Source organism: Elephas maximus, chromosome 15 (genome assembly GCF_024166365.1).
Source record: "Elephas maximus indicus isolate mEleMax1 chromosome 15, mEleMax1 primary haplotype, whole genome shotgun sequence".
Classification (NCBI taxonomy): domain Eukaryota; kingdom Metazoa; phylum Chordata; class Mammalia; order Proboscidea; family Elephantidae; genus Elephas; species Elephas maximus.
Window position 1 is genome coordinate 80,017,543 of NC_064833.1, and position 27,848 is coordinate 80,045,390.

Sequence of the window (27,848 nt, forward strand, 5' to 3'; positions counted from 1 at the left end):
GGCCGTCGCCCCGAGTGGCCCCAGGCGGGCCGGGCGGGCGTGCATGCGGGCGGCACTTCGGCGGGGCTTGCCTGCGGGAGGGCGGGCTGGTAAGGGGCTGGGCGTGCGCTGGGCACCGGCCACCGAAGGAGGAGCCGGCGAGGTGGCGCGGGGCGCGCTCTTTTAAGCGGCGCGCAGCAGCCGTCCGGGCCGCAGGCATGGCAGAGCAGCGCCCGGGGCTCACCGCCGGTCAGCGGCTCAACGCGCTGCCCGACCACTCGCCGCTGCTGCAGCCTGGCCTGGCCGAGCTGCGGCGCCGGGCCCTGGAGGCGGGCGTCCCGCTCGCGCCCCTCCCGCTCTCCGACTCCTTCCTGCTGCGGTTCCTGCGCGCCCGGGACTTCGACCTGGACCTGGCCTGGCGGGTAAGGGTGTGTGCCGCCGGGGCGCCGGGCGCGTGGCCGCGGGAGTTCCCAGCCTTCCGCGCCGCTCCTTCCACTTTCTCTGGTGATGGGAACGGGAAACCCAGAACGTGCTGGAGCCTTTGAGGGGATGGCCCGTTTGACGGCAAACGCGGGAATTCTCGGCCCGTCTGAAGTGCGCTGGATGAGTCTCTCTAGGCCTTAAAGTTTGAAAAAAAAGCCTCCTCTCCCTTTGGAAGCAGGTCTGTCGCGTAATACAAAGTTAACAAGTTAACTAGGAGACTCAGACCAATCGCTTCTTAGCAGATAACTCTAAGTGTGGAGGGTGAAATAAAATTGCCCGCAAGAGTGGAGGTTTGAAGCCCTATTGTGGCAAAATAGTACTATTAATACTACTACTTAAGTGTGAAGACAGTAAAACAGCCCGGTGTATTTTGAGTCTGGCCGGGGGGAGTTTGGGGCCGTTCTTTGGTGTCTGACGGACAGCATGTTACAGCTGCTTGAGAAAGGGGGCCTCGGAAAGTGGAGCTCGACCTTGACTTTTCCGTTCCCTGGCTGGGTCACTTCAGGCTCAGCGTCCTCATCTGTGGAATAATCGTTAATACTGATTCCCTGGCTAGTTGGGAGGATTGAACATTAACAAGATGTGCCTAACACAGTGTCTGGCACAGGGTAAGCACTCACCAATTGACCTGATCTAGCCTGTTTTTCCAGTGAGTTGCTCAAATTTCACACACGGGGCTGGGAGGCAGGGAAGGGATTATTATCGTGCAGAATTCCAAAGAGTCTTAGTATGAGATTTCTGTTATTGTTAACTGATTTTTAATTGCAGTAATGAATACAGGTGGTAAAAATAACCTAGATAATGCAACATAGTAAAATGCAAAAAGTGCGTTTCTGTACCTCAGAACCTCAGTTTGCCAGTTGTCTACCCGAGGCAGACAACCTGTTAACCTGGCCACTAACATGGGTACCATGCAAGAAAGAATCACGAAGAAGGGATCTGTCACCTTTGTACAGGCTAACTATGGCTGCTGATGACCTGACTGACCCTGCTCTTGCCACTACCTTTGCCCATTTGTATGCTACCACTGTGCTGTGCTGTGCCACCGCTGAGCTGGACATCTGTCCAGCTGTTAAGCCTCTAGATTCCACCTGTCACATCATGGGTCCCAACATTGTTGGCAATGACCATTATGATGTTGCCAGTTGGGTGCAAGAGAAACTACAAGGCTACTTTTTTTTTTTCTCAAGGTTTACAGCTATTTTGTCTACAAGTATACGTTTAACACAATGAAATAAAACACTGATATATCAAACTTAGTTTAGAGTAATGTAACAATAGGTATTTTGATGACTGCCTTATGTTAAACAACAAACTACACTGAAAAATTAATGCCTGTAAAATTCTTGGTCATAATATTATTAAGAAATACAGTAAACCAAAAAACGAAACCCACTGCCATTGAGTCGATCCCAACTCATAGCGACCCTATATGACAGAGTAGAACTGCCTCATAGAGTTTCCAAGGAGCGCCTGGTGGATTCAAACTGCTGACGTCTTGGTTAGCAGCCGTAGCACTTAACCACTATGCCACCAGGGTTTCCAAGAAATACAATATGTACCTTGAAAATATGATTGCTTAACATTTGAAAATGGAAGTGAACTCATTTGGACAGAGTCAGAGTTTAACATAATCTGAAAGTGGGGGGTGAGGAAGCTCTGACCCAAATCATATCTTTCAGGTTAACAGAAGAAAAAAGAAGCATAGCTATCAGTTTCTTGTTTGTCTTTCTAAATAGAGTCTACACTCACACAAGCATTTGTATGTATTTTACACTTTGTCTTTCTTACCTGACTTATCATGGGAATCATCTAATGTCAGCATGTATGACAGTGTATGAAGAAAGCTTGGTTAGTATCTCAGTTTTTTTCTTTCTTTGAGCTGCATGTTATTCTATTGTGTGGATATATTAATATTCATCTAACCAACCCCGGACATGGGGGTTGTTACCAACTGTCTTAGTTATCTAATGCTGCTGTAACAGAAATACCACAATTGGATGACTTTAACCAACGGAAATTTGTTCTCTCACAGTTAGGAGGCTAGTAGTCCCATTTCAGAGCATCAGCTGCAGGGGAAAGCTTTCTCTCTCTGTGGGCTCTGGGGGAAGATCCTCATCATCAATCTTCCCCTGGTCTAGGAGCTTCATAGTGCAGGGACCCCAGGTCCAGAGGACCCACTCTACTCCTGCCTCTTCTTGCTTAGTGATAATGAGGTCCCTCTCTTCTCTGCTGGCTTCTCTTTTTTATTTCTCAAAAGAGATTGACTCAAAATATAACCTAATCCTGTGGATTGTTTCTTGCTTAATAAACATAACTGCCTTTAATCCTGCCTCATTAACATCATACAGATTAGGATTTACAACGCATAGGATAATTACATCAGATCACAAGGTGGAGGACAACCACACAATACTGGGAATCATAGCCTAGCCAAGTTGACACAATTCTGGGGGACACGATTCAATCCATAACACCAACCAGTGGCGGTTCCGCCTTGAATGTTGTTCATTCCTCCATACCGTGATTTTTTTTTTAACTCCTACAACTTGTCTGGCAGTGCAGGAGACCAGATGCAGTAAAAAAGACTAATGTGGCTTCTGTCATCACTGAATGGGCATTCTATTGGGGTAGTATGTCCTTGTACATTTTGTCTTTGTCCATATGTAGGAATGCATCCTCATAGAACAAGTTCAACCTGCGAAATTGGTGGATGAAATGGGATGTAGATTTTTCAATGTTGATGAATGTACTAAACTGGCTTCCAAATAGTTTTCACCAATTTCATTTTGATGTTGCATGATGATGCCTTTTTCTCCATATTGTCATGTGCATAGTATTATGTAACATTACAATCTGTCTGTCAACCTACCAGGTGAGAAGTAGTTTCTCGCTATTCTTATAAAAAAAAAAAATATATATAGTATGCATTTATTTGGTTACAAGTGAAGATAACCATCTTTTATGCATTAAAAAAATAATTATTTTCTAGTTAAGTGTCTGCTTTTGCTATTTGTTCATTTTTATTTGGGGTTTTAGTCATATTCTCATTGATTCATAAAATAGCTTTATGTATTAAAGAAAGTCTTTTGTCCTAGTTTATTGTTTGTCTTTTGACATTGTTTATAGTATTTTTTTTCTGTGCAGAGTTTAATTTTTCTGTAACCAAATGTAATTGATTTGGTTGCTTCTGGGTTTTATAAGCTCTTCCCCTACCCAATATTTTTTAATGTAATTTATGATTCCTTTTTTAAATGTTAGACGCTTCGATCTACGTGGAATTATTTTAATGCAAGGAGAGAAATAGGAATCCAGCGGTATTTTTGTCTTGTCAAATGGCTGCACAGGTATCCCAGCGTCATGAGTAATAAACTAATATTTACTCTGCAGCTACTGAATTTCAGACAGTCTAAAGTCCTATGAAGAATACAGTTTAAGTGAGGCACTGAATACATATATTTGTAGAGATGACTAACAATAAAAAAATGCAAGAATTACTGATTTCATTTTAGTTGCTTTTTAAAAGTAATGTTTATTTACCTCCAGCCTCTGTGATATGTACATACATATTTTCTGTATTCTTTATTTTACTGAAGTATTTTCATTACACCATGCCCTTGAGGCACTGGCTAGCAGAACTGTGTCTAAACCCACTGGATAGAAATCAAGTTTCTGTCCATGAACTCTTTGTCTTGCTTTTCTGCCAACTGGAAAGGAAAGGGAAAGGGTAAGAATGTGAAACTATTTTTTAAAGTTTTCTCCACAAAGGCAGTTAGTTAAACTCCAGCTCTCTTATTCACAATGAAAAAAAAGCTCTATATTCTTAACGTATGGAGAAAGGTTGAATAGTTCCTCAGTTATAATGAAACTTCTTGTTTTTCTAGTTTTTTTTTTTCTTTTTGAAATTATAATGAATTAATGAGGTTTTATAGTCCTAATAGCTAATAAGCTTATGGAGTTGCAGGTACTTTAGTAAATAATATTTGTATGGATTATGTCATTATTTTCTCATTTTAGAAACTGAGAAGAGTAAGTGACTTGTTTAAAATCATAGTTATAAAGTAGGGGAGTAGGCCTTCAACTTGGATTGACTCCAGGGCGTGTGCTCTCCACTACACTACACCTGCCCCTTCAGTTTAAAACAATAAACATAAAAAGCAACCAATTGTTAACCTCTCTGTCTGTTCCATATGTTCTTATGTATTCCTGTGTTTCACAAATAAAAAGCACCGTTACTTAGGTTTTTGCTCCATGTGGTACGTTTTTTATCCTTTTCCCAGAGTAAGCCAGACTTCAAGGTTCAGGGCACAGTCCTCCAGATTGCCAAATCTCCCAGACTTCTGAAACCAACCTCAAGCTTAGGGATTTCCCAAAGCCACTCTCAGACTTGATAATTAGCTAGAAAGATTTGCAGAACTGCCTGGAAGCTATTATACTCCTCGATAAGACTTATTACAGAGAAAGGGAGAATACAAATCAGAACCAGCCAAAGGAAGAGAGGCATAGGACAAATTCTGGTAGGGATCCAAACATAGAGCTTCCAGTCATCTTCTCCCTGTGGAGTCATGGATGGCATTACCTCTTACCAGCTATGATGTGTGACAGTACACACAGAGTATTGCCAACCAGGAAAGCTCAGTTGACCTTCTGTATCCAGAGTTTTTAGTGGGGCTTTATTACATAGACAAAATTGATTGCTTAATTTCCCACATGGTTGAAATCAGTCTCCAGTACTTACTCCTTGGGAGTCGGGTGACATCACATCGCCCAAAGGACCTACTTTGAGTCACCTCATTAGTGTAAACTATCAGATGTGGTTTAAGGGACCCACTGTGAATAACAAAGACATTCCAATCACTCAGAAAATGTCAAGGGTTTAGAGGTTACCTCGTGGAAGCCGGGGACAAAGGCCAGACTTGTGTTTAAACCCAGCAACCCAACCCATTGCTGTCAAGTTGAGCCCAACTCATAGTGACCCTGTCGGACACAGTAGAACTGCCCCATACAGTTTCCAAGGAGTGGCTGGTGGATTCGAACTGACAACCTTTTGGTTAGCAGCCGTAGCTCTTAACCACTACGCCACCAGGACTTCCAGACTTGCCTTTGGGAGAAGCCAAATTCCTTACTGTAAATCCTTTAATTATTTTTATGGTTTTTCCACCAACTTCTAAGCTTTCAGAAAAACTCCATGAACTTCTGCTAATCTCCCTTTGAATTTTTTCTTTTTTTAAAAATAAAATTTAGCATCTCATGTGTCAGTTTCAGTGTTCAGATTGCTTCTGGTAGTTACTGCCCTTCATGAAATGGGTAACTTCTCTGAGCTTTAGTTTTCTTATCTACCTCTCAGAGCGGTCGTAAGGAGGAACTAAAACGATGCCATTAACTGCTAAAAACAACACAAATAAAGTTGTTATTTTGCTTCAAAGTATATGACAAATGTAGGAAGAAATCTAGTCTATTACAAAGCCTAGTTAAAATAAACCAAAGTTTTTTATATTTACTTCTATTCATTGTATCAAGTGTCGAAGAGCAAAGACGTCACCTTGAAGACTAAGGTGCGCCTGACCCAAGCCATGGTATTTTCAATCTCATTATATGCATGCGAAAGCTGGACAATGAGTGAGGAAGACTGAAGAAGAATTGACGCCTTTTAATTGTTTTGTTGGCAAAGAATATTGAATATGCCGTGGACTGCCAAAAGAAGAACAAATCTGTCTTAGAAGTACAACCAGAATGCTCCTTAGAAGCAAGGATGGTGAGGCTGCGTCTTACATACTTTGGACATGTTGTCAGGAGAGATCAGTCCCTGGAGAAGGACATCAAGCTTGGCAAAGTACAGGGTCAGCAGAAAAGAGGAAGACCCTCAACGAGGTGGACTGACACAGTGGCTGCAACAATGAGCTCAAGCATAACGATTGTGAGGATGGCGCAGGACCAGGCAGGGTTTCGTTCTGTTGTGCATAGGGTCGCTATGAGTCGAAACTGACTCTACGGCACCTAACAACCACAACAACAATAGCACTCATTGTATAAAACAGACACCTTCCGATAATGACCATTCATTTTCAACTGGTTGTTGTTGTGCACATTTAGTAGGTGATTTGAGAATCTCTCAATAGCAATTTATTTACATCATTTACACAATTCATTGACATCAACTGGACCTTTTAATTTATTTATCAGTAGGAAAAAAATAACCAGATATCCAGGTTTAGATCTTTCAGTTTGTAAAAGTTCAGTGTTAAAGGCATGAGAGTGATTTGTGCATCTTTACAAAAGTCATTTTTCCAAGTGTGTGAATCCAGGTGTTTTATTGATGCATTAACTTACTCTTTCCTTAGATGCATGCCCCTGTCTCCGGCAAGGCTAGGGTCCTTTAGCCCAGCACTCTACAGAGGTGAATAAGCTGATGACGCTGCCATTATCCAAAGGATTCCTTCTAATGAAGACACAACTTTTAACATTCTGTGGGAAAACAATACCATTACTTCCATACAGAAGCTAAGATGCTTCTATCAGTGCTTTCTTGAATTGCAATTAAAAAGGGTTGTGTTTTTGTCTGAGGGAACTGTCAGAAAAGTAATAAGCATTGTAATATGCTGTTAGCACTCACTGCGATGCCACTAAGCCAGGGAGAGGAAGAAAAACTCATCTTATAGAACAGAATGAACACATCAGGATCTACAATGTGTCTTTTGTTCCTACCGCTTTTGGAAACACTTATTTAGGTCACCAATTATTTCTTTGTTGGCAGATTTACTAACTTTTTTCTTTCTTACCTCACTGTTGCATTTAACTCTTAGCAACACTTTCTCTTGTTAAGTAGTTAAGAAGAGTTTATTAAAATGCAGAAATGAAAGAGAGAGGAGAAGAAAGAGAAAGGGATGGATACAAAATAGAGAGAGAGGGTGATGCTGCGTGACCTTGCATCTCTCATGCCACAGTGCCACCAGCTTCTCCATTCCCTCCAGTAAGTGACGTTCCCCAAAGCTCAGGATTTTACCCACGACTTGTTTATTATATTATTTGTAGTTTCTTCTCCAGACCATTATCCATTTTATGGTTACAGTTATCAGGCTTATGTCAGTGACTCTTAAGTATAAAATCTGTCCTTACCTTTCTTTTGAACTTTAGCTCAATATTGCTAACAGATCTTTTCAAGCACAAAATACATATATTGTCATTTTGGAAAAACTGAGAATGCTGAAAATCATAAAGAAGAAAATTAAAATATAAATTTTAAATGTATTACTTGCTCTTAATAGTCTCTATAATCACTGACAGTGTTTATATTATTTGCATATGCTGGTTAATAATTTTTGGCGGTTCTTTTGGGAAAAAAGACAGTGGAATGCCTTCAAATTATATTTTACCAAGGTCTAATAGCCAGATGTACTGTTTCTGAGGCTTTCTGAATGCATACCACTATAACAGTTAAAGTCATCTTTGCTGTTTTTCTGTTAGTAGAAAGTATGTTGGTGGTATAGAGATGTTTCTTTTATCTTTGATTTAGCTCTTTTTTGTAGGAATGAAAATATAAATAAAAAGATCTTAGTTATCGTTAATATAAACCTGGAGTTTTGGACAAGCAATTAATTCAAATAAATTTCCCTATTATAATAATAGCAGTCCCATCAGGCATTATTCCCACATGTACTTTACACATAGCTCCCCAAGGCAGGTCTTCACATCCCCATTCTATATTTGAGGGAACAAGACTCAAAGGAGTTAAATAAAAAATGATAGAGCCAAGATCACGTGGATAATAAATGAGAGCGCTGACGTTTCTCTTCAGAAGCATTCTGGGACAGAATGGCCTCAGTGATCCGGTTATAACCAACAGGCCAGCCCCAGTGAGAGAAGAGATTGTAGTCAGTTCACTGCCATAACTCAAATGCCTAAAACAATGTGTGGCACATTGTAGATGCTAAAAAAACATTGTTGGGTTTATTCATCTATTTTCTAAAAAATAATTTCTTGTGTTTTCAGGGAAAGTTCACACAAATTGTTCAGTGACATTAGTGAATTTATTCATCTTTTGAATTCTATTTTTTGCTATTTCAAAAAAGATTAAGTGTGGCACTTCAGCTATCTATCATGAGTAACAAATCACCCTGAAACTTAGTGGCTTTTAAAACAGAAGTATTTATTTGCTTATAATTCTGCAATTTTGGTAGGGCTCAGCAGGGATGGTTCATCTCTGCTGGGAACTTGGGAGACGTTAGACTATCCAAGATGGGCTCTCATCATCCAGGGACCCTTGCCACATGAGTTGTTATCGTCTAAAAATATTACATGGTATCTGAACCCCAAAAAGAGCAAAAACAGAAGGTACTATGCTTCTTAACAGCTAGTCCTGCAACTAGCACAGTGTCATTTCTGCCACATTCTGTTGGTCAGGTCAAGGCACAGACTCAGCCCAATTTCGAAAGGAAGAGAAATTGTCTCCACCTCTTGTTGGGAAGAATGGCATGTGCATATCAGGAGGGGAAGCATTGTTGGTGGCCATCTTTGGAGATACTCTACCACAGATGGCAAAGGAAAATAACTCACCTTAGATCCTTGATGAAGGGAATTTTTGATTTTTACAGTGAGAAAGATATCCGAGAGGAAAAGCATCACATTGTAAGGTTTATATGTAATGCCCAAGCTTTCCTACCATTTTTACGTAATGTTTTCCATTTATACTAAAACCCATCTCTAGATAATTCTCATTTTATTTTTCAGTTGCTAAAAAACTATTATAAGTGGAGAGAGGAGTGTCCAGAAATAAGTGCAGACCTACACCCTAAAAGTGTCCTTGGCCTTCTGAAGGCAGGCTATCTTGGAGTATTGAGATCCAGGGATCGCACCGGCAGCAAAGTTCTTATTTACAGAATCGGTAAGTAATGTTGTTGTCAGGTGCTGTCGAGTCGGTTCCGACTCATAGCGACCCTATGCACAACAGAACAAAACACTGCCCGGTCCTGCGCCATCCTTACAATCGTTGTTATGCTTGAGCTCATTGTTGCAGCCAATGTGTCAATCCACCTTGTTGAGGGTCTTCCTCTTTTCCACTGACCCTGTACTCTGCCAAGCCTGATGTCCTTCTCCAGGGACTGATCCCTCCTGACAACATGTCCAAAGTATGTAAGACGCAGTCTCGCCATCCCTGCTTCTAAGGAGCACTCTGGCTGTACTTCCTCCAAGACAGATTTGCTCGTTCTTCTGGCAGTCCATGGTATATTCAATATTCTTCACCAGCACCACAATTCAAAGGCGTCAACTCTTCTTCGGTCTTCCTTAATCATTGTCCAGTTTTCACGTGCATATGATGCTATTGAAAATACCATGGCTTGGGTCAGGCGCACCTTAGTCTTCAAGGTGACATCTTTGCTCTTCAACACTTTGAAGAGGTCCTTTGCAGCAGATTTACCCAATGCAATGCGTCTTTTGATTTCTTGACTGCTGCTTCCATGGGTGTTGATTATGGATCCAAGTAAAATGAAATCCTTGGCAATCTTTTCTCCATTTATCATGATGTTGCTCATTGGTCCAGTTGTGAGGTTTTTTGTTTTCTGTATGTTGAGGTGTGATCCATAGTGAAGGCTGTGGTCTTTGATCTTCATTAGTAAGTGCTTCAAGTCCTCTTCACTTTCAGCAAGCAAGCTTGTGTCATCTGCATAATGCAGGTTGTTAATGAGTCTTCCTCCAATCCTGATGCCCCGTTCTTCTTCATATAGTTCAGCTTCTCATATTATTTGTTCAGCATACAGATTAAATAGCTATGGTGAAAGAATACAACCCTGATGCATATCTTTCCTGACTTTAAACCAATCAGTATCCCCTTGTTCTGTCCAAACAAATGCCTCTTGATCTATGTAAAGGTTCCTCAGGAGCACAATTAAGTGTTCTGGAATTCCCATTCTTCGCAGTGTTATCCATAGTTTGTTGTGATCCACACAGTCAAATGCCTTTGCATAATCAATAAAACACAGGTAAACATCCTTCTGGTATTCTCTGCTTTCAGCCAGGATCCATCTGACATCAGCAATGATACCCCTGGTTCCACATCCTCTTCTGAATCTGGCCTGAATTTCTGGCAGTTCCCTGTCTATATACTGCTGCAGCCATTTTTGAATGATCTTCAGCAAAACTTTACTTGCATGTGATATTAATGATATTGTTCAATAATTTCCACATTTGGTTGGATCACCTTTCTTGAGAATAGGCATAAATATGGATCTGTTCCAGTCAGTTGGCCAGGAAGCTGTCTTCCATATTTCTTGGCATAGACAAGTGAGCATGTCCAGCGCTGCATCTGTTTGTTGAAACATCTCAATTGATATTCCATCAATTCCTGGAGCCTTGTTTTTTGCCAATGCCTTCAGAGCAGCTTGGACTTCTTCCTTCAGTACCATTGGTTCCTGATCATATGCCACCTCTTGAAATGGGTGAATATCGACTAATTCTTTTTGGTATGATGACTCTGTGTATTCCTCTCATCTTTTTTTTTGATGCTTCCTGCATCATTTAATATTTTCTCCATGGAATCCTTCACTATTGCAACTCGAGGCTTGAATTTTTTCTTCAGTTCTTTCACCTTGGGAAATGCTGAGTGTGTTCTTCCCTTTTGGTTTTCCATCTCCAGCTCTTTGCACATGTCATTATAATACTTTATTTTGTCTTCTTGAGACGCCCTTTAAATCTTCTGTTCAGTTCTTTTGCTTCATCAGTTCTTCCTTTTGCTTTAGCTGCTCAACGCTCAAGAGCAAGTTTCAGAGTCTCCTCTGACATCCACCTTGGTCCTTTTTTCTTTCCTGACTTTTCAGTGACCTCTTGCTTTCTTCATGGATGATGTCCTTGATGTCATTCCACAACTCGTCTGCTCTTCAGTCGCTAGTGTTCAATGCCTCAAATCTATTCTTGAGATGGTCTTTAAATTCAGGTGGGATATCCTCAAGGTCATATTTTGGCTCTCATGAACTTGCTCTGATTTTCTTCAGTTGCAACTCGAGCTTGCGTATGAGCAATTGATGATCTGTTCCACAGTCGGCCCCTGGCCTTGTTCTGACTGATGATATTGAGATTTTCCACCGCCTCTTTCCACAGATGCAGTCAATTTGATTTCTGTGTGTTCCGTCTGGCAAGGTCCATGTGTATAGTCGCCGGTTATGTTGGTGAAAGAAGGTATTTGCAATGAAGAAGTCGTTGGTCTTGCAAAATTCTATCGTTCGATCTCCGGCATTGTTTCTATGACCAAGGCCAAATTTTCCAACTACTGATCCTTCTTCTTTGTTTCCAACTTTCACATTCCAATCGCCAGTAATTATCAAAGCATCTTGATTGCGTGTTCGATCAATTTCAGACTGCAGTAGCTGATAAAAATCTTCTATTTCTTCATCTTTGGCCCTGGCGGTTGGTGCGTAAATTTGAATAATAGTCGTATTAACGTTCATCCTTGTAGGCGTATGGATATTATCCTATCACTCACAGTGTTGTACTTCAGGATAGATCTTGAAACGTTCTCTTTCATGATGAATGCAACACCATTCCTCTTCGATTTGTCATTCCCAGCATAGTAGACTATATGATTGTCTGATTCAAAATGGCCAATACCAGTCCATTTCAGCTCACTAATGCCTAGGATATCGATGTTTATGCATTCCATTTCATTTTTGACTGTTTCCAATTTTCCTAGATTCATACTTTGTACATTCCAGGTTCCGATTATTAATGGATGTTTGCAGCTGTTTCTTCTCATTTTGAGTCGTTCCACACCAGCAAATGAAGGTCCCAAACCAAAAGCTTGACTCCATGTCATTAAGGTCGACTCTACTTTGAGGAGGCAGCTCTTCCCCAGTCATCTTTTGAGTGACTTCCAACCTGGGGGGCTCATCTTCCAGCACTATATCAGAGAATATCCCGCTGCTATTCATAAGGTTTTCGCTGGCTAATTCTTTTCAGAAGGAGACTGCCGGGTCCTTCTTCCTAGTCTGTCTTAGTCTGGAAGCTCAGCTGAAGCTTGTCCTCCATGGGTGACCCTGCTGGTATCTGAATACTGGTGGCATAGCTTCCAGCATCACAGCAACACACAAGCCCCCACAGTAGGACAAACTGACAGACACGTGGGGGTCGGTAGGTAATACACAGCACTTTCTTTTTCTTTAACTGCTATATAGGGAAAACAACAAGTCATATAGAAAGCTTCAATGAGCCCATCTTTTTATAAAATAATTATTATTGTTGTAAAAAATATATAGGTAGTCTCCAACTTATGACATATTCGAGTTACGATGGACTGCACTTCTGACCATCCTTTTTTTTTTTTTTACATCTTATCATTAGTAATGTGTACTACATACAATGTTGTAGTGCATAATTTGCTGAAGTTATCATTCTCAGATGATCACTCGTGGATGTTATGATTACTGTTCAAAACACTGTTGTATAGCAGGCTATGGCCTGGTTTACAATGAAGTAGGATTCAGTATCGTGAGTTGTGATGAATAGAAAGTTGGGCAATGTTCAACTCTAATGACATGTGACAGCTAACTGTGCACACACCCAGCAACCAATTCAACTCAGACTTCATTATTACAACACTGACACCAACTTCATTGTAGACCAGGCCTGTAGCGTGATCTTATTTGTTTCAGACCGTAAGAAGCATCAGTTGTTAACTGTAACACCTGCACTGCTTATACCCCCAACAATATGTCTAAGAAAAGCAGTCACGCCATTGAAAGTTGTAATCCAAAAAAGAAGGTGAGGAAGTCTCTAGACGGACGCAATGTGGAAGCACTTGTTCATCTATGCCAGGAAATTTGGAAACAGCTACCTGGCCAACTAACTGGAAGAGAGCCGTGTTTGTGCCCATTCCAAAGAAAGGTGATCCAACAGAATGTGGATATTATCCAACAATATCATTAATATCACCCAGTAACCCAGTGCCGTCAAATCGATTCCTACTCATAGCAACCCTACAGGACAGAGTAGAACTGCCCCATAGAGTTTCCAAGAAGCACCTGGCAGATTCGAACTGCCAACCCTTTGGTTAGCAGCCATAGCACTTAACCACTACGCCACATGCAAGTGAAATTTTGCTGCAGATAATTCAAAAACAGTTGCAGCAGTACATCGACAGGAAACTGCCAGAAATTCAAGCCAGACTGCTGATGTCAGATGGATCTTGGATGAATGCAGAGAATTCCAGAAAGATGTTTACCTGTGTTTTATTGTCTATGCAAAGGCATTCAACTGGGTGGATCGTAACAAGTTATGGGTAACATTACAACAAATGGAAATTCCAGAACACTTAACAGTGCTCATGAGGAACCTGTACATAGAGAAAGAGGCAGTCTTTCGAAAAGAACAGGAGGATACTGCATTGTTTACAATCAGGAAAGCTGGGTGTCAGGGTTGTATCCTTTCACCATACATATTCAATCTGTATGCTAAGCAAACAATCGGAGAAGCTGGAGTATATGAAGAAGAATGCAGCATCAGGATTGGGGGAAGACTCAATAACCTGCGATATGCAGATGACACAACCTTGCTTGTTGAAAGTGAAGAGGACTTGAAGCATTTACTGATGAAGACCAAAGCCTACAGCCTTCAATATGGATTACACTTTTACATAAACAAAACAAAAATCCTCACAGCTGGACCAGTAAGCAACATCATGATAAGGAAAATTTTGTAGTTGTCAAGAATTTCATATTACTTGGATCTACAGTCCACGCCCATGGAAGCAGCTGTCAAGAAATCAAATGATGATGTATCTCATAGGGCAAATCTGCTGCAAAAGACCTCTTTAAAGTGTTAAAAACCAAAGATGTCACTCTGAGAACTAAAGCACGCCTGACCCAAGCCATGGTAGTTTCAGTCGCCTCATATGCATGTGAAAGCTGGACAATGAATAAGGGCAACCGAAGCAGAATTGATGCATTTGAATTATGGTGTTGGTGAAGAATATTGCATATAGTCTGTCTTCGAAGATGTACGGCCAGAAAGCTCCTTAGAAGCGAGGATGGCGAGACTTCATCTCATGTGCTTTGGACATATTATCAGGAGGGACTGACCATTCCCTGGAGAAGGACATCATGATTGGTAAAGTAGAGGGTTAGCAAAAAAGAGAAAGCCCCACAATAAAGTGGGTTGACCCAGTGGTTGCAACAATAGGCTCAAACGTAGCAACCATTGTGAGGATGGCACAGGACGGGGCAGTGTTTTGTTCTGTTGTATATAGTGTCGCTATGAGTTGGAACCAACTCAATGGCACCTAAAAACATTAATTTTGACTAGGGCTTAGTGTTTATGAGTAAAGACTCTGGGGCCCACTGCCTGGGTTGGAAACCCAGCTCCACTGTGTTCAAGCTGCGTAGAAAACTGTGGAGCTGTATCTCCATTTTCTTGTCTGTGAAATAGCGGTAGTAAAAATCTCATAGGATTGCTATGAGCATTAAATCTAGTAATACTTATAAAATATGATTAAAACATTACCTAGTACATAATAAAAACCAAACCAAATGTGTCACCATCATGTCAGTTCCGACTCATGGCAACCCCATGTATTATAGAGTAGAACTGAGCTTCATAGGGTTTTCTTGGCTGTAATTTCTATGGAAGTAGATCGACAGGCCTTTCTTTCACAGCACCACTGGATAGGTTCAAACTGCCATCCTTAGTGGCCTAGTACAAACAGTTTGCACCATCCAGGGACACAAATTCCTTGCTGTCAAGTCAACTATAGGGACTCGTGGTGATCCCTTGTGTTACAGAATTGAACTGCTCCATAGGGTCCTGTTGGCTGTAATCTTTACGGAAGCAGATCACCAGGCCTTTCTTTTGCAGTGTCACCGGGTGGGTTCAAACTGCCAACATTTAGTAGTTGAGTGCAAACTATTTACAGCATCCAGGGCCCTTACTTGGTACATAAGCCCTCAATAAATGTTAGGTAGTTACTGGAGAAGAAATTAAAATCTTAAGAATTTTTTTTTTTTTTTGCATCAGAGGAGCTTGAAGTCTAGAACAGCACTGTCTGGTAGAACTTTATACTATGATGACATTGTTCTACAGTAGCCACATGTCTACTGGGCACTTGAAATGTGGCTAACTGTAGCTATTGTGACTAAAAGCCTGAATTTTAGATTTTATTTTATTTTAATTTAAATAGTTACACTTGGCTAATGCCTACCATAAAAGACAGCACAGGTCTAGACAACCATGTTGACTGAATTAGAGATCTTAGTCAATATTATCTTCTCATCTGCAAACTTTCAGTTGTTCCATGTATACTTTTCATCATTGTAGCATTGAACCAATGTCTGCTGTAGTGTAGTATTTATGAGCTAGGTTATTCATAGATCGATTATTCAAATTCTTATGAGGAGTCCGAAGCTTTTAAAAAGCAAAGGTCGGACTATGGCCTTGCGATGCATCTACGTCAGTTGGTATAACAAAATGTTCTACATCCTACTTTGGTGAGTAGCATCTGGGGTCTTGGTCCCATCATGTTTGGAGCAAAGGAGAATGAAAAAAAACAGACACAAGGAAAATATCAGTCCAAAGGACTAACCACATGAACCATAGCTGCCACCAGCCTGAGCCCAGAAGAACTAAACGGTGCCTGGCCACCACCACCGACTGCTCTAACAGGGATCACAATAGAGGTTCTGGACAGAGCAGGAGAAAAATGTAGGAGAAGATTCAAGTTCACAAAAAAAAAAGACCAGACTTACTGGTCTGAGAGAGCCTGGAGGAACCACCGAGACTATGCCGGACACCCTGCTAAGAACTGAGGCCACTCCCAAAGTCCACCTTTCAGCCAAAGATTAGACAGGCCTATAAAACAAACAATATCGCACATGAGGAATATCACACATGAGGAAGTTGAATCAAGTATATGAGACCAAATGGGCAACATCTGCCCAAAAGCAAAGACAAGAAGGCAGAAAGGGACAAGAAACCTGGACAAATGGATATGGGGAACCCGGATGTGTAAAGGGAAAGGGAGAGAGTGCTGACACATTGTGGGGTTTGCAACAAATGTCACAAAACAATTTGTTTACAAATTTTTTAATGCGAAGCTAATTTGCCCTGTAAACTTTGACCTAAAATACAATAAAATTAAAGAAAGAAGAAAAAAAAAGCAAAAGTCATTCCATTGTGCCTTCTTAGGAATCATAACTCTTGTTAAAACAAAAATTATATTAAGCCAATAATAGAAATTGATTGAAGTTTATTTAATGATTTGCAGATTGGGGTAACATTTGGACTGTTGTTGTTGTTAGGTGCCATTGAGTCAGTTCTGACTCGTAGCAACCCTATGTACAATACAACGAAACACTGTCTGGTCCGGCACCAACCTCACAATTGTTGTTATGACTGAGCCCATTGTTGCAGCCACTGTGCCAATCCATCTCGTTGAAGGTCTTCCTTTTTTTTGCTGACCCTCTGCTTTACCAAGAATGATGTCCTTCTCCTGGAACTGGTCCCTCCTGATAACACGTCCAAAGTAGGTGAGATGTCGCCTCTCCATCCTTGCTTCTAAAGAGCATTCTTGTTGTACTTCTTCCAAGACAGATTTGTTCATTCTTTTGGCAGTCCATGGAATATTCAATATTCTTTGCCAATACCACGATTCATGCATATGAGGTGATTGAAAACACCATGGCTTGGGTCAAGCACACCTTAGTCTTCAAAGTGACATCTCCGGTTTTTAAACATTTTAAAGAGGTCTTTTGCAGCAGATTTGCCTGACGCAATGTGTCGTTTGATTTCTTGGCTGCTGTTTCCATGGGTGTTGATTGTGAGTCTAAGTAAATTGAAATCCTTGACAACTTCAATCTTTTCTCCATTTATCACGATGTTGCTCATTGGTCCAGTTGTGAGCATTTTTAAGTTGAGGTGCAATCCATACTGAAGGCTGTGGTGTTTGATCTTTGTCAGTAAGTTCAAGTCTTTTTCACTTTCAGCCATCAAAGTTGTGTCATCTGCATAACGCAGGTTGTTAATGAGTCTTCCTCTAATCCTGATGCCCCGTTCTTCTTCATATAGTCCAGCGTCTCGTATTATTTGTTCAGCATACAGATTAAATAGCTATGGTGAAAGGATACAACCCTGACGCACACCTTTCCTGACTTTAAACCAATCAGTATCCCCTTGTTCTGTCCGAACAATTGCCTCTTGATCTATGTAAAGTTTCCTCAAGAGCACAATTAAGTGTTCTGGAATTCCCGTTCTTCACAATGTTATCCATAATTTGTTATGATCCACGCAGTCGAATGCCTTTGCATAGTCAGTAAAACACAGGTAAACATCCTTCTGGTATTCTCTGCTTTCAGCCAGGATCCATCTGACATCAGCAATGATATCCCTGGTTCCACGTCCTCTTCTGAATCTGGCCTGAATTTCTGGCAGTTCCCCGTCTATATACTGCTGTAGCTGCTCTTGAATTATCTTCAGCAAAATTTTACTTGTGTGTGGTGTGAATAATATTGTTTGATAATTTCCACATTCGGTTGGATCACCTTTCTTGGGAAGAGGCATAACTGTGGATCTCTTCCAGTTGGTTGGCCAGGCAGCCGTCTTCCAAATTTCTTGGCATAGATTAGTGAGCACTTCCAGTGCTGCATCCGTTTGTTGAAACATCTCAATTGGTATTCCATCAATTCCTGGAGCCTTGTTTTTTGCTATATCTTCAGTGCAGCTTGGACTTCTTCCTTCAGTACCATCGGCTCCTGATCATATGCTACTTACTGAAATGGTTGAATGTCAACCAATTCTTTTTGGTACAGTAACTCTGTATATTCCTTCCATCTTCTTTTAATGTTCCTGCGTCATTTAAGATTTTCCCCTAGGGAGTCAAAAATGTTCAGAAGAAGAGAGAACTTCCAGTGATTCTTGGTACCTGATTCTATCATTACCATGGAAATGGGGTCAAAACAGTGCTTTCATAATAAGAACAGTTTACCCCAAAGCACAGCTTCTAGTCTGACCCTGGAGTTTTTGTTTCTCAAAACTGACTGCATATAGATAATTTTTCAAAAGATAACAATCCCCAAGGCAAAATGGTCTTTACTACTCAGTGAGATTATTGTTCTGCTGAAAGGTGACTTTTAGGAGACCAGTCTGCTCAAGGCCCAAGGTTCGAAAGATCACCTGAAAAGATTCAAAAGGTCCCAAGAAATCTGGATTCCAGGAGAAATGAAACTCTGTTTCTCACTCTGATTATCTCTTCTCTCTACATTTTACTTTCCCCTTGCTACTATATACTACCCATCAGCATTTAAATCTGCAAAGGATCTCCTATCCAAAACAAAACAAAAACCCCTCCTCAATCCCCCAAAACCCTCTAGCCTCCAAGCCAGCCATCTCCCTCTCCTTTCTTTCTCAGCCTGATTTCTTACGTTTATTATATTCACTATCTACATTTTCCCTCAGTTCCTCCACAACCCACCCTGATCTAGTTTAATTTCACCCTCTCTGCTGAAATGACCGTAACAAACCATCAGTTACTCTCTTTTCTAATGGAAGTGTTTAGTTCTGTCTTACTTTACCTTTCAACAATGTTGACCACAGTGAACCACTTCTTTCTTGAAATACCCTCTTCCTTTGTTTTGCTTTTTTTAAAAATTGTGGTAAATATATATGTAACAAAATATTTGCTGTTTCAACATTCTTCATATGTACAATTCAGTGACATTAATTATGTTTATCATGTTGTTCAGCCATCACCATTATCTGTTTCCAAAGTTTTCCGTCACCTTTAACAGAAGCTCAGTGTCCCCTAAGCAATGATTCACCATTTCCTCCTCTTCCCACATGCCCCTGTTAACCACTGATAAACTTTGGTCTGTATACACTTGCCTATTCTAGGTATTTCATATAAGTGGGATCATACAATATTTGTCCTTTTGTGACTGACTGACTTCACTCAGCATAACGTTTTCAAGATTCATCCACGTGGTAGCATGTATCAGGACTTTGTTTCTCTTTATGTCTGAGTAATAGTCGGGAACAGACTGCTGAGTCATATTTTGAACAGTATCTGTGCCATTTTTTTTTTTTCCCTTTGCTAGCCTGTCTCTGTCTCCAAGTATGATTTTTCTGTTCCCTCCTCTAAAAGTTAAAAGTTAACCAATGTTTCCAGTGGAAAAACAAGTGATATCGATCTAAGCCTGTCAGACAGGATGATGTTCACCAGGATGGGCTGATGGCATAATGGCAGGAAAAGGTCAACATATTTGAGACACAGAAAGAAAATGGACATTCCACAAGTTCCTAAAACCCATGTCCCCTTTTCCCTGTAAAACCCCAGCTGGCCTCGATTTTCTTGAGACAGACAGGTTTAGGAGGATATCATTCCCCTCTGTCTCCATATAAACCGATATATAATAAACCTCTTGCTACCCACCTCACCCCTGCCTCAAGAATTGGCTGTTCATGGCAGGCGGCTCTAACTCATGAAATTGCAGTAACAATTCCATTGTATGTATATACCACATTTTGTTTATTCATTCTTCCGTCGATGGACATTTAAGCTGTTTCCACCTTTTGGCTATTGCGAATAGTTCTTCAGTGTACATCGATGTACAAGTAAAGTATCTGTTTGCATTCCTGCTTTCAGTTCTTTTGGGTTTATATCTGGGAGTAGATTTTCTGGGTCCTGTGGTAATTCTATGTTTAACTTTTTCAGGCACTGCCAAACTGTTTTCCACAATGGCTGTACCATTTTACAATCCCACCAGCAATGGATGAGGATTCCAGTTTCTGCTCACAGATCTTCACCAACACCTATTGTTTTCAGTCTTTTTAATCATAGCCATCTTGGTGTGAAGTCGTATCTCACTGTGGTTTTGATTTGCATTTCCCTCATGACTAACTGGAGCCCTGGTTAAGAGCTCTTCTGCTAACTGGAAGGTTGGCAGTTTGAATTCACCAGCCCCTTGGAAACTCCATGGGGCAGTTCTACTCATTCTGTAGGGTCACTATGCATTGGTATCAACTTGACCACAATGAGTTTGATTTTTTTTAATGGCTAATAGCATTAAGCATTTTTGCATGTGCTTGTTGGCCACTTGTATTTCTTCTTTGGTGAGATTGTCTTTTCAAGTCTTTTGCCCAATTTTTGATTGGGTTGTTTGTCTTTTTGTTAAGTTGTAGACATTCCTCTTGGCTTTTTTGATGCCACATTCTCCTGGTTTTGTCCTCCTACTTAACTGACGGCTTCTTAGTGTCCTTTGTTAGCGCCTATTCAATTGACTCTTTAAATTCTGAAGTTCCTTAGGATTTTGGCCGCAGCCTTTTCTTATTCTACTTTGTTGTTGTTGTTGTTACGCGCCATCAAGTCAGCTCCAACTCATAGCAACCCTGTGTACAACAGAATGAAACACTGCCGGGTCCTGCATCATCCTTACAATTGTCACTATGTTTGAGTCCATTGTTGCAGCGACTGTGTCAATCCATCTCGTTGAGGGGCTTCCTCTTTTTCACTGACCCTCTACTTTACCAAGCACAATGTCCTTCTCCAGTGACTGATCCCTCCTGATAACATGCCCAAAGTATGTGAGACATAGTCTTGCTATCCTTGCTTTTAAGGAGAATTCTGGTTGTACTTCTTCCAAGACAGATTTTTTCATTCTTTTGGCAGCCCCTGGTATATTCAATATTCTTTGCCAACACCACAATTCAAAGGTGTCAGTTCTTCTTCGTCCTTCCTTATTCCTTGTCCAGCTTTTGCATGCATGTGAGGCAATTGAAAACACCATGGCTTGAGTCAGGCACACCTTAGTCATTACTACTTTATCTCTCTGTTATAACAGAGATAACCATAGATCTAAGACAGTCCCTGTCTTAGATTGTCATATGTGCACAAACAAGTCCCAGATTTATATCTTCTCCCCTTCCCTTTCCTTGGGGACCCATATATCAGCTCTCTGTTCCAGCTCTATGCAGTTGGCTGTATCCACAGTCACCATGTGAACACAGCCAGAAGTATTTATAATCTTTTCCTCCAAAAACTGGTCTCCTCCTGTGTTCCTTATCTCAATAAATGATAGTACCATTCTACTTAGTTGTCTGAGGCAGAAATATTGGTATTTTGAAATTTTACCATTACTTTAGTTATAAATCTCTCCCCACCCCCCTCCCTTCCCCCCCATTCTCTTAGGCACTCTGTGGGCCCTTCAATCTGAAGAATTACACCTTTTTTCAGTTTAGGAAAATTTTTTTCTCTACTGTTTTTATTTCTCACTCTTCTCTGTTCTCTGTATTAATACCTCCTTTATTAGTTAGACGTTAAAATGTCTGAATCCAGCTGCATGTTTCTTAACTTTATATGCGTACATATCACTCTTGGCTCTTTTGGGCTGAATCTGAGATAATTCCTCAGTTTGACTTTCCAACTCATTATTTACTCACTGGCTGTGTTTTTTCTGTCATTGGGCCATTTAGCTAAGGTTTGGCTTGACTTAGATGCCAAACTGGTTATTTTTAATAATATTCTGTTCTTATAATAGCCTACAGTATCTTTTTTTCTCTCTGAAACCATTATACTTTTAAAAAAGATCTCTTGCTTCATTAACTGTTTTCTTAGGGTTTAATACCTTTGTTTATTGAATTCAGGCTGAGTCCTATTTTTTAAATATGATTCTGAATGGATGCATATCTTGTTTTCAAGATTACCTACCTACTTGTCTGTCTTTGGACACTGTCGTTTCTGCATGCCAGGGCGTGCCCCAGGGATGGTAGTGGAGAAAGGAGATATGTGGACCAGAATGTCAGTAACGTCTTTTCCTAGCCAGATACTTCCTGTTTCTCTTGGGTGTGGGCAGCCATCTGGGGTGCCTCCCTGACTCTTTGTCCAAAGGGCACACCTATTGTTCCAGCCTGTAGGCAAATGACTCTATTATGTGCTGATTGTCACTAAGGAGGCGTCCGAGGGTTCCACTTTCCTGTCTGTTCCTCCTGTATGTCCTGCAGCAATCTCTTTAAATTCTATAGGACTCTAGTTGCTCTTCATAATTCAGGCTCTCTTCCCATTTCTAACATCTCTGAGCTTGGAGCATGCTCAGAGGCAACCCTCTCTTTCTCTGCAGCCTTCTCCTACATGGTTTGAGCTGGGATTCCATCTGGTGATCACATCTAGCCTGCATCCATTGTTATTTCTCCATGCTCAAAAGATGTCCTTTTCTAGGGCGTTGAGAAACGGAGGAGTCTGGGTGGCTCGTAATCGGCTGGGAACCCACCCAGCTGCTTCACAGAAGGCAGGCCTGACAATTTGCTTCTGTAGAGATTGTTGTTGGTTGCGGTGGAGTCGATTGGACTCATAGTGAATCCATGTCAGCATAGTAGAACTGCTTCACATGGTTTTCAAGGCTGTGACCCTTTGGAAGCAGATTTCCAGGACCCGTTGGATGGGTTCAAACCACCAACCTCTACAGTTAAGTAGTGGAGCACTTAACCATTTGTCCCACCCAGGGAGCCCTGTAACAATGATAGTCAAGAAAGCCTTATGGGATAGTTCTGCTCTGTAACAGTGGGGTCACCTCAAAAGCAGCCGACAACAAAAACAGAGAAGCAGGTACAGTGGACCACCAATTCGATCTCATATTTAAATCGCGACCTTTGTACGTGTTTTCATTTTTACTGATCTTTCAAGTCTGAAAAAAGTTAGTTTTCATTTGCAAGTCTTTCTGATTCTTTAGACAATGCTGAGATATGATATTCTTTATTTCTCTCTCGTTTTTTTTTAGCACACTGGGACCCAAAGATTTACACAGCTTATGATGTATTTCGTGTAAGTCTAATCACGTCGGAACTTATTGTACAGGAGATAGAAACTCAGCAGAATGGAGTCAAGGCTGTCTTTGATCTGGAAGGCTGGCAGTTTTCTCACGCTTTTCAGATTACTCCGTCCGTAGCCAAGAAGATCGCTGCTGTGCTTACAGTAAGTGTTCTCTAAATCATTTTATATTTTAACTGTGAGCTATACTACTTCGCAATGATATTTTTTTAATTTGGTTATATGTTAGACAAAGCGAAGTGCTAGTATGTTTACTCGAAAGTTAAATAAAATGTTATAAATGAGGCATAGAATTGAATAATGCTAAGCAAAAGTAAAATGTCAAAAGATAATTCATAAAACAAAAAATAGTGGCAATTGAAAATATGTTCAAAAGTAGTTTTATACATTTTATATATACATTTTAGACATATACATTTTATGCATTAAAACAATAATGTGGTGACTTTTTTTTTCCTGTTATTAAAGTTGTATTCTAAATGTTTAAAATGACTCAAAAATAATATTTATAGTAGTGGTACAATAAAACTGTTAACCTAAGTGTTGGTAAGTATAAATTGACATTGTTCTTTCAGAAATCAAAAGGTTTTTTAGATGATCATAATCTTTGACCCAGTAATTTTATGTCTGGCAACCTACAGTAAAGATAGTAAAGATTTTGTATGTAACAATAATAGCTTACTATGTGCTTCAAATGCATTGTAATTGAATGTTCACACCACGCCAATGATATATGACCATTGTTTTTCTCATTTTATAAATTAATAAACTATGTCAGAGAGGTGACGTAGCAATGCCAACGCAGCTAGTAAGCAGTGAAGCGAGCCTGTCAGACCAGGTCATCTGAATGCAAACATCTTGCTGACGTCCAACCCTGTTTCTTATTCATAAAGATAGTCACTGCAGAAATTGGGAGCTGTGTTCAGAACTAGGAAAATGGTTGCTTACATTATGGTACATCCATTTGATGGATTATTGCAACAATGTTAAAACCCACGATGTTTACAAAAACTGTGTTACATCAATGGAATGAACCAGATGAAATTTATATAGCTACCATTTTTACTATATTAGATTTAAAATAAAATTATGCATAGAAAGAACCTGGAATAAAAATTACCAGATTAATAACACACTGTAAAACTATGTAGAGGGGGAGAAAAAAAAGAAAACTTTTCATGAAAGAATTTGGGAGGAAAAGCCTCCATGTTAATAACACAGGGGAAACTACTTGACAACGTTTTTTTCTTTCAACTCTTACCTTTTTAAACCTTGTAAATAATAAGTCCGGTATTTCTCTGATGTGGAAGACTTACACCAGTGTCGAAAGGTTAAAACTTTCATTGTGTATGTTTATTGAACTATTCCTTTAACTTCTAGGAGAGCTTGAATTTTTTTTTTTTTTCAAAATAAAAAGTTTTGGGAAAAGGTTAAATATAAATATTCAAAAGACTCATTGGTTCCCGAAAAGAACATTAAATGTGGCTGGAGAAGAGATTCTCTGGGCCTTCTGAAAGGTGCCAATATTTCTTAAAATAATTTGCCAAAGCTACAGGGGGAAACCTTTTTCTTTTTATATCTTTTCTTAATGTCGTGAGAGTGAATTTTAAAGTAGGCTATTGTATTGGTGGACTAAATGGTTTTGAAAATACAATCACACTTTACCTATTACTGTAAGTACAGTCAGTGTTTAAAGAAGGGACTTATTGCTAGGAATATAGTTGTATTTATTGATGCTTTATTATTAATGAGGTTTTTCTTCCTTTTTAAAAGGATTCCTTTCCATTAAAAGTTCGTGGCATCCATTTGATCAATGAGCCAATGGTTTTTCATGCTGTCTTTTCCATGATTAAACCATTTCTAACTGAAAAAATTAAGAATCGGGTGAGTAAACACACGTTCAAGTCACTATTCCTCCACACCCAGGGCTCCAATCCTTTTTTGCTTAAGCGTCACTTTATTATTTACTCCCATTAGCCCAATGTTTTGAATATTTATCTAACAAGCCAACTACATTTATTAAATTAAAATATACTTTTCTTTTTAGAAAATCAAACATTAATTAGGAGATTGTGGAGCAACAAGGATTCTCATACCTTGTTGGCGGGAGGGCAGCGACACGGCAGCAGTTGTCAAAATTACAGCATTTGCACTTCCGGGAATTTATCGTACAGATGTGCCCGTACCTTAGCACATACTAGGGGATTCATTGCAGCAAAGGCTGGAAACCACCAAGTGTCCATCGGTAGAGGGCTGGTTAAGTCAACTATGGTACATCTACACAGTGGAATACAAATTCGAATTTCCAGGATATATTATAAAGTGAAATAAGCAAAACTGTACTTATGGTATGTCACCTTTTGTGTAAAAAATGGCTACATCAGAATAGCTACATTTGTATAGAATTAATAAAAGGGTATACAAGCAAATAATATCTGTGGTACCCATAGGGAACAGAATAGAGGTGTGGAATGGAGTGGACTAGGAAAGGGTGGGGAACAAGACATCTCAAATGTATCTTTTATATTTTGATTTCCAACCATCTGAATGTATTATTCATGCAGATCAAACAGTACATATTTTTGTTAATTAAACACGTGTAACTGAAAACCGCAGGACCTGAGATGTGTGAGTTAATGTCATGTCAGGTAAAAGCAAAGAAATCTGATGTTTTTACTTATCCCGTAGAGCCTTATCTCAGGTAAGTAACATCTCTTAGGATTTTTGAAGCACTGAAAATAGAGTCTGAGTTGCCAAGAATGGCAGCCACTCTTCTCATTAATTTGCAGAGAAGAAATTTTAGAGCATTTATTCAGGCAAGTATTGGCATTATCTAATGCTTGAACACAAAACAGTTGTAAAGGTTTTGACAATTTATATCTCAAAAATTATTTAAATGTAGTGATAATGTGAATTTTAATAGCTTATTCGAAATTTTAAGATTTATTGTTTTACTTAAGAAAATGTCCTATCTTGTACCAGGTCAGGGAATTGTGATTCTAGAGCTTCTTTTGAGGTTATCCATTGGGTATTTCTTCCTGTCTTCAAGAAGAACTGCCCTTATGTTGTCCGCTTTAGTGAAGATGGTTCACTCACTTTTCATTCTGATATTTTTTAAAAAGTGAATTTTTTTGTTCTTTTTTTTTTCTCTCTCTGTAGTGTAGCATGGAAATAACTGGCCACCCAATGTTTACCTCTGAAAGAACTAAAAAAACAAGTGTTTCTAATTTGGGTTATATTCCGAAAAACTAAAATAGGAATAAACTGAGCAGAAAAGAAAGAGAAATAAGAAACTGAGAAATTGGGGGAAGCCCTTTATGTCGAGTCATGGAACAGACTAACAAAATCAGGAAGAATAAACCAACCTGGCCACTTGTCTCCTTTTCAACTGTTCGGCAATGTCAATTGATAATTCATAAAATGATCAATATCCTATGAATGTATTTATTTCCCTCTTCCTGAGGAGTAAGTAGAATTTCTTCTCAATTAGTTGATAATATTTTGAACAGTTCAGGACAAATAAAGAATAGGGGCTGTGAGGTTCCTGATTGCAGGGAACTTGTTTTACAGTCCCCATAATTTTTTTTTATAACACAGAGTAATTAAATAATTATTGAACGCATAGATGAAAATTTTGCCCTAACAAATGGAGAAAGGTTATTTGTTTATTTATTTATGTTAGCAAGATGTGCTTTTTGTTCAAGGTTCCAGGTTTTTCCTTTAACTTCAAAGCATTAAGTGATCAATTTTCATAGCTTAAAATATTTGAAAATTTAAGGTTTTCAACTGTCATAATTGTCCCTTAATTTTTGTATTAGTTAAAAGTATTCATCAACTACACAACATTAATTATTCCTCATATGCTTAATTGTGCTTTCAGGTATACGTTTATATTTAATATAAACTAATACCAGGGAATACATATTTATTGTCTATAGAACAGTCCCAGGATATTAGATATTTTGCTAAAAATTACCTATTTATCAAGGAATACAATTTATGAAATAATTTTATTTAGATTTTTAAAATCTACTTTTTTGGAAAGATTTTTATAAGTCTTGTGTAGTTATAAGAATAGAAATCTAAGAAAACAGTAAGATTATTAGATTCGTAGACATACATACTTGTTAGATTCATAGGCAGAAGAATAAAGGAACTGATATCTATCCATGCCCTCCTATCTTCCAAGTTATAAGAGCTCATTGTCTTATGGTGTTGATTTTCCATTGAAATGCATCTACTGTGTTGACAGGCAGTGGAGGAACCTTCTAAAACATTTTGGCTGTTTCAGATTCATATGCATGGGACCAATTACAAGCAAAGCTTACTTCAGCATTTTCCAGGCATTCTTCCTCTGGAATATGGTGGTGAAGAGTTCTCCATGGAGGACATTTGCCAGGAGTGGACAAATTTTATAATGAAGTCTGAAGATTATCTCTACAGCATTTCTCAGACCAGTCAGTGACAAGCTTTTAAAATGTGAATGGCTTCCTAGTTAAAAATACATGCGTGAGCTGCCACCTGGTTACATGAAAGGAAGAGAGAGAGAAGAACAGAGAGAGAGAGAGAAAGGGGAGGGGGGGAGGAAGGGGGGAAG

General features: G+C 39.7%; 1 protein-coding gene across 1 annotated transcript; it reads left to right on the plus strand.

The window, feature by feature from the left end:
* The first annotated feature begins 197 nt into the window (after positions 1–197).
* Positions 198–27,797, plus strand: TTPA (alpha tocopherol transfer protein). Its single transcript, XM_049853929.1, has 5 exons — positions 198–401; positions 9,190–9,343; positions 23,202–23,395; positions 25,025–25,135; positions 27,543–27,797. The coding sequence occupies exons 1-5, from the start codon at positions 198–200 to the stop codon at positions 27,714–27,716; spliced, it is 837 nt and encodes a 278-aa protein (XP_049709886.1). The 3' UTR covers positions 27,717–27,797.
* The last annotated feature ends 51 nt before the right edge of the window (positions 27,798–27,848 follow it).

Excerpts from the sequence above, each read along its gene's own strand:
- TTPA (XM_049853929.1), top strand. The coding sequence starts at position 198 with ATGGCAGAGCAGCGCCCGGGGCTCACCGCCGGTCAGCGGCTCAACGCG. Across the intron at positions 23,396-25,024 it reads AGATCGCTGCTGTGCTTACA|GATTCCTTTCCATTAAAAGT; the intron begins GTAAGTGTTCTC and ends CCTTTTTAAAAG. Across the intron at positions 25,136-27,542 it reads CTGAAAAAATTAAGAATCGG|ATTCATATGCATGGGACCAA; the intron begins GTGAGTAAACAC and ends TGGCTGTTTCAG.